The sequence below is a fragment of the Zeus faber genome (genome assembly GCF_960531495.2).
Source record: "Zeus faber genome assembly, chromosome: 18".
Classification (NCBI taxonomy): domain Eukaryota; kingdom Metazoa; phylum Chordata; class Actinopteri; order Zeiformes; family Zeidae; genus Zeus; species Zeus faber.
The window spans coordinates 12,572,909-12,579,476 of record NC_137210.1 but is presented as its reverse complement, the minus strand read 5'-3'; the positions used below and the strand labels follow the sequence as shown (position 1 = coordinate 12,579,476).

At 47.0% G+C, this 6,568-nt stretch overlaps 1 protein-coding gene across 1 annotated transcript in view; it reads right to left on the bottom strand.

The window, feature by feature from the left end:
* The window catches only part of il1rapl1a (interleukin 1 receptor accessory protein-like 1a), a gene marked incomplete at both ends in the record, with an annotated part of 137,372 nt that extends 131,479 nt beyond the window's left edge, over nucleotides 1-5,893 (bottom strand). Inside the window, one exon of the mRNA XM_080019041.1 lies at nucleotides 5,812-5,893. Within this exon, the coding sequence (XP_079875167.1) occupies nucleotides 5,812-5,893 (82 nt within the window). The remainder of the gene's footprint in view (nucleotides 1-5,811) is intronic.
* Nucleotides 5,894-6,568: the final 675 nt, after the last annotated feature.

Genomic DNA, 6,568 nt, shown 5'->3' with positions numbered 1-6,568 from the left:
AGTGAAGCAAATAGTCCATGTGTGTGTATTTCGGTGCAAGCTTGGAGCGTAGTGTCAATGTGCACTAGGCAGACATCGCCGAGTTGACAGATGTTGGTTGATATAATGGCGTCTTCCAGTTACTGGACTGGCATGTATCCATGTAGCTGTCTCAGCTAATAGAGGTGGCTGCATTCCCTACTTATCGCCATTACATCCCCGCTTCGACATTCCTGCTTAGTGGCACACAGCGGGGACACACCTTTCAAGGGCAAACACGGACCTGTACACGAGCATCAAATAAAACTGGCATGGCTTTATGATTTGGTTCGGGCTTGCAATAGGAGAGGCAAAAAGCATTCATTTCTTGACAAGCCATGTAAAAGGTTCACGGCGATTCATCGTTTAACATTAGTCATTACTCGTCTGCAATCATACATCAATGCGGACGTCTGATCTGAAAATAAACGATTATATTATTTTCCAGCAGTGGAAAATGACTGAGAGTGATCCTCAATACAAGCATCTAGACAGCCTCCGAGGTTGTGAGACAGGTGCAGCAAGTGGAGACAAGGTCTCACTATATCTTATTTGTGTATGTCATTTAGCTCACCCCCTTGACAAGAGGAAATGTATAGTCACAGGCATTCCGGTTTTCTTGTCAATGTAAAAATGTCAGAGAAATAGCTCTCACGTGATTTGTGAATTGGGAGGAGAGGGCCTTGACAAATAAATGAGGTGACTGGACTTGACACGTTGTGCACATTTTGTGCTTCTGTCTCCTCCTTGATGGAGAGGTTATTCAGGCGCCCCCGCTCCTGGACTCCATCCCCCACATTGCCTTGGGGCCATGTCAGATTTACAGTTATCTGCGACGGGGCTCTTATCAGGGATTTTGGAGCGGGACTTTGCAGCGTCATCTAGAATATTAGCTGTATCATTTTTATCCTGCTCAGAGACACAGCCAGAGGCCAAGGTCGGGGTATCGCCGGTCGCACATGAACACACCCACGGATGGATGCAACCACCACACACTCGCCCGCATACATACACTCTCATGGTCTCCTGCCAGGATCATTGGCTGACAACACCCTTTCGTGCCAGGTTAAAGAGACGGTGAACAGACTGCAGTGCACCATTAGACCAATAGTGCCTGGCGTGGCTGACATCACTGTCTGGTCATCCTCTGGGCACAATTCAGGCTGAGATGGGTGCAGGACCAAGCGGAATAAAAGGGGGAGCTGATGACCTCTCAAAAGGGCGGACCGAATGACCGTCTCATTGGAACAATTTGAACATTCCCCTTTATATTTTTTGAGCGGTTTCTACTGGCTTAGGTTGAGGTTTCTTCGGACGTGGTGAGGCTTCCATGATAGCGGTTCGAGAACGGTCGAGGCATGGCACTGTAACAGCGTTGTTTTATAGAGCAGCGTGTTCACTCATCCCTACAGGCTGTGTTTAAAAGCCATTACTTCAGCTAGCAGGCCGCTCAGCGGGGACTTGGATGTGTTTAGTGGTATGTATTGTTTGGCTCTCATTGCGACATTTGGAGTGTATAAATGGACCATTTTCAGACTGTCTGTCAATGTGCGTTTCTTGTGGTTTCCCACCCTAAAACTGGAGCTTCTAATTCACCACATTTTGTCCCCTTTCATTTCTCACATACATGCGACCAACCGCAGATTTTCACGTGATTTGAAAGTGGAGAATCAGAGCTTCAAAACAAAGTGTCACTTGTGCGAGTCAAGCAAGCATTTCTAAAGCTATGGCTTGTTAATGATGAGGGTGCGGCAAACTGTGTTTCTGAGATAATCACCCTCAAAGTTTTCCGAAGGCTCCGCGTCTTGTTTCCGGAAGTGACATCAACTTTCTTTATTTGCGTGTAACGGCGCCTACACAACAGTAAATCCAGGTGTGTGTATAAAACACGTAAGATTTAAAGGTTGAATTCTAACAAAACGGTTTCACATTGTGACTTTACATCACATGGAATATGGATGAATGATCTTCACCTGGACACTCGGTTTAAAGGAACTGATTGATCTGCGTTGTTCAGCGCTGTTCAGCGTCTCGGTAAGTGAACTGTGTTTCCCCATGTAATCTGACGGGAATATTTAACTCCACAGTTTAACATTTATCTACTATTTATAAATCAAACTCGGCTTTGAAAATACGTTGAGGGATAAAAAAAACACACAGGAACACGAATCTGTCAAAATCTAATTTTCCTTCTAGAAAGGTTTTTTCCAACTTATTTGGCCGCTCCTGGAGATTTTTGAAATGCGCGACGATGCAGGGTTTGCTGCGGTGGGTCACATACTGAATAGCATTCTCATTCTCTTTCTTTGATTCTCTCTTGCAATTCCGTCCGACCCCCAGCCGCAACCCCCCCTCCTCTGACCAAAGACATAGACAGTGTGTGTGGTCCAGGTTCTCCCTGACAGTTTTAGCCCATATTTAACATTCCTCAGCGTAGCTTACAGCCTGCTGCAGCCTGGTAATTGGGTTTGGGAGCAGCCTGAGCGCCCAGTTAAAGAGTCCCTGTCTTTTCTCATTATAGTATGCGTCCTTATGGGCTGGGCTCCAACAGCGGGGCTGGATCAGGTCCGTTTGGGTCTCACTGGACCGGGCCAGAGTAAGGCAGGGACAATCGGGCGCCTGATGGATGAACCCTGACAGCTTGTCTCTGTTGGAGACCTCCTCAGTGTTCACAGGGATAAACCTCACACTGCCTCTGCGCGGCCTTGGTCCGTCCACCACACAATTGCACGGAGGCGATGAGCAATACTGAGCGGCCGGTCGGGGTGAAAACATTCATTTGCAGAAGCGGAGCACACACTCCCAAGATTTGAGCCACAGGCCATCCATATATGCACGGCTACACCACCACCCAAACCTACACACGGTCCATAGATACAAAGAACCTGCAACAACAAACTGCCCCAATTGACCACTCCCCAAGGTTTTAATGACCATGGGCGGTGTCAAGCGTAGGGCGAGAACAAGACAATACGCCGGACGTACAGCTTCCCTACACCAGTGAAACTCATTAACCGGACTAACACAGGCCCATGTGGACTCCACATCGGGGTAATTATAGGATTTTGGAGTGCTACAAACTCTGGGAATGCCGTCCGGACAGAGGAGAAAATCAATTGAACAGCAGCTTTATCCATTGTCTCTGGAGGGCTAATCAAGCCTTCTCAGCTGATCCCTCGTTTACAACAATTCAAGGTTACAGAATGGAATTCCCAGTTATTCACAGAAACAATGGATGATTTCCACCTGATCCTGAAACGCGCGACAAAGGTATGAAAAGCAACTGTACTCCAACCAAAACCACTCTCCTCTGGACCACACCGCCGTCCTCTCTCACCTCTTCCCCTCTATTGTCTCCCTGGCACCATTTTATCTCGCTTTCCTCCTCCATGTCAAAAAATAACCATCAAGTGCAAATGACCTTTCCCTGCACATTTCTCTGCATGCACATAGGGGAAAATTATTAGTTATTATTAGTATATATATATATATATGAAAGCTGTGAGGTGTATTTATTCCCTTGTATAGTTCACAGGGTTCAATCTCACTCACTTTCACCACATGAAGAGAGATGCCCCAGACCTTTGAAATAAAAAACAATTACAGACTCCGAGGGCCTGATCAGCCAATTAATCACCATCACCACACAATATGTCTCGTTTTCGCGGACCACAATGGATGCCACGGAGGCTGCTGGTGGTGTTGGTGGGAGTAGGGGAGCACTGGAAAAGGTAATTAATTGCATGGTAGTGTCGCGCAACTAATTAAAAAGAGAGGGCTTGTTGAGCAATAGGAATCTGTATTCCTATTATAACTACTTACACGGCGTTATTTGACGTAGCTGCACCACAATCCTCTATATACACTGAGAAAAGAAATTGAAAAAAATGTTCTGGGATGGAATTTGCATGTTGACATAAAAAAAATGTAACTGTGCATCGTTTTGTAAATGTGTGTTAATGCGCAGATGTGTGCGTGCCTGTGTGCATCATCAGTGTTAGCGTGTGAACTTGCACACACACACTACATACACACAAACACACACATGATTAAGTGTTTATGTTCCAGATAACTTGTTCAACAGGAGCTTGTCGCATTCTCCAACTTGCTCCATCCATAATCTTCAAGGCGGACAGAGAGCAGCCTTCCAAAGGACCATTAAGTGGCCAGACTGCACGTTGACACGCCACCACCTCTGACCCCGCGAAGGTGCCAGAGGTATTGAATCCACCGCCATCGATATCTGACTCTGGGACCTGGAGGAACCACTTGATTGAGCCGATATTTCGTCCTGCATCAAATCTATACGGGGATCCACGAGCCAGCAAGGCTAGGGTCGCGGCACCTCGCCCACCAGCACGCGGCAGCATCATCCTCTCACGCGTCGGATGATATTTCATCAGAAACAAACTTACAAGAAGACGAGCTGAGGCTCACCCGTGGTGACTCAAATATGCGCACAAAACAAAAAAGTTGCAGAGACGTGCACTTCAATGACCCAAGTAGTCAAATCACTTAGTTAGATAAAGAGAACATAACAGATTTTCTGACTACCAAAATGGCCGTAGGGTACTCAATGGGTCATACTCACATAGCCTGAAGCCGGAGCTGCAAGCCAACTGTCCTTGGGACTTTGAGTGGGGGATTTTCTTTACTTTCTTGGGATCATTTTCTTCACACAAAAACTGACTAGCGAGCCACAATGAATATGGACCTGAAGAGCCTTTCCAACGTTGTTAATTATGTGATTTCATTACAGATGGGCTCTGTTTGTTTCTAGGTTGCTCCCCGGTAAAAACCTTGTCCGTATTCTGTGTCACTGGTCGTCCTGTCAGCCGTTTGAAGCACATTATTCACAGATAAGCTGCCCTATTGCCCTTTGTGTCCGTCTAGTATTCCTCGTTCGCTGGAAAACCTTTAACTAAAGGTCAGTCTTTAAAACCTCCAAGATTCCACTCATGTCAGCCCTACACACTCGCACACATGCTCGCGCACAATACAGTATGTCTTCCAGCGTCACGTGGAAGACATACTTCCACGCACGCACGCAAGCAAGCACGCACGCGCGCGCACACACGCACACACACATATATGCATGCATGCAATTTGATTTTGGATACTGCTGACCTGGCAGATTGTTTTGGCAGAAGACAATCAAAATGCATGACCCACTCCTCCTTTAATCTAAATATTAAGTTTGATGAGGTTGATGCCAAATGGCAGCACATAAAATTAGAAATACCTTTTTCCAGGATTGGCTCTCTGCCTTCAGATTCCTTTAACAGATTGCCTACGAATCCATATCTATTCTTGTCATGAAAAAAGTTTCCTCCTGCTGTCCCTCCTCTCATCAGTTTTCTTTTTTTGACCTTTGCATTTGTTCACAACCGACGCTCTATTTGCCGGCATTTAGAGTGTCAGTGAGTTCCGTATTAACCCTTGGCGATCCAGACACTGAGCGATCGGATCATTTTGGTGGCAATCGCTCCGGCGGTGCACGCTCATCCTCCCTGAGACACGTCGAAGCAAGAGGCACTGACACGGAAAAGGCAGTACATGACAACTCCGTCACATGTATAAGCCCCCTACTTCTTTACGTTTCCTTCAATAAAGCAAGGGTATGGAAAGACAGCTAGAACGGCAGATCGGCAGCCAACAACTTCATACAAATCAAAAGATCACGTCCGTGCACATAAACACAGCCATTGATACAGAAGTACGTGTGTGCACAAAGAAGCGTGTCATGTACATGCAGAGTCCAGGAGGAAGCTGCTGGGACTAAACGTCTGGTACCTGAGCCTCTCTTGGAAACCACCTTCAGGCTCTGGGACAGGGTGACGTACAGCAGGATCAGCAGAGGGCTGGGAGGTCTCATCTTCCCCCCCGTCCTCACGGCCTGCGGGAGACGAGAGCAGGTGAGACAGAAGGGAAGGGAGGGAAGGAAGCGGGGGGAGGGGAGAGAGAGAGCGAGAGAGAGAGAGAGAGAGAGAGAGAGAGAGAGAGAGAAAAAGCTATCAGTCAGTGTTAACAGTGAAGATAAAGTAGCCCCTTGTCCCCGCTGACAAGGATGGCTGTCAGTGCTTGCAGACATTCTGCACCGCCCTAAACCGCACCAAATCCACACGTGCACGCACACACACACACACACACACACACACACACACACACACACACACACACACACACACACACCAACAAAACACAATTTTCCACTTTACCCCAGGGGGGAAACTTTGTTTGAATGATTTTCCCTCATGATTGCGATGGAGACAGGTTATCATCGCCGGGACTTATTTCACGAGACCGTTCCCTGAGATGCTGGCGAATCAATAAAGACATAATTACATGTGTAAGAGACACCGTTCTTAATCGGCAGCTTCATTAAAAATACAGGGGGGCTTGGATGAAGGGAATTTTCAAATGATGACCTTGTGACTCACACAGCCACAGCAAACACCTCACAAGCATATCTCACACCCCTGCTGGCCTCGCCCGTAAAAATGAATTGATTAAGCCGCTGCTCATAATCTGGGAGTAAACGACACACTTT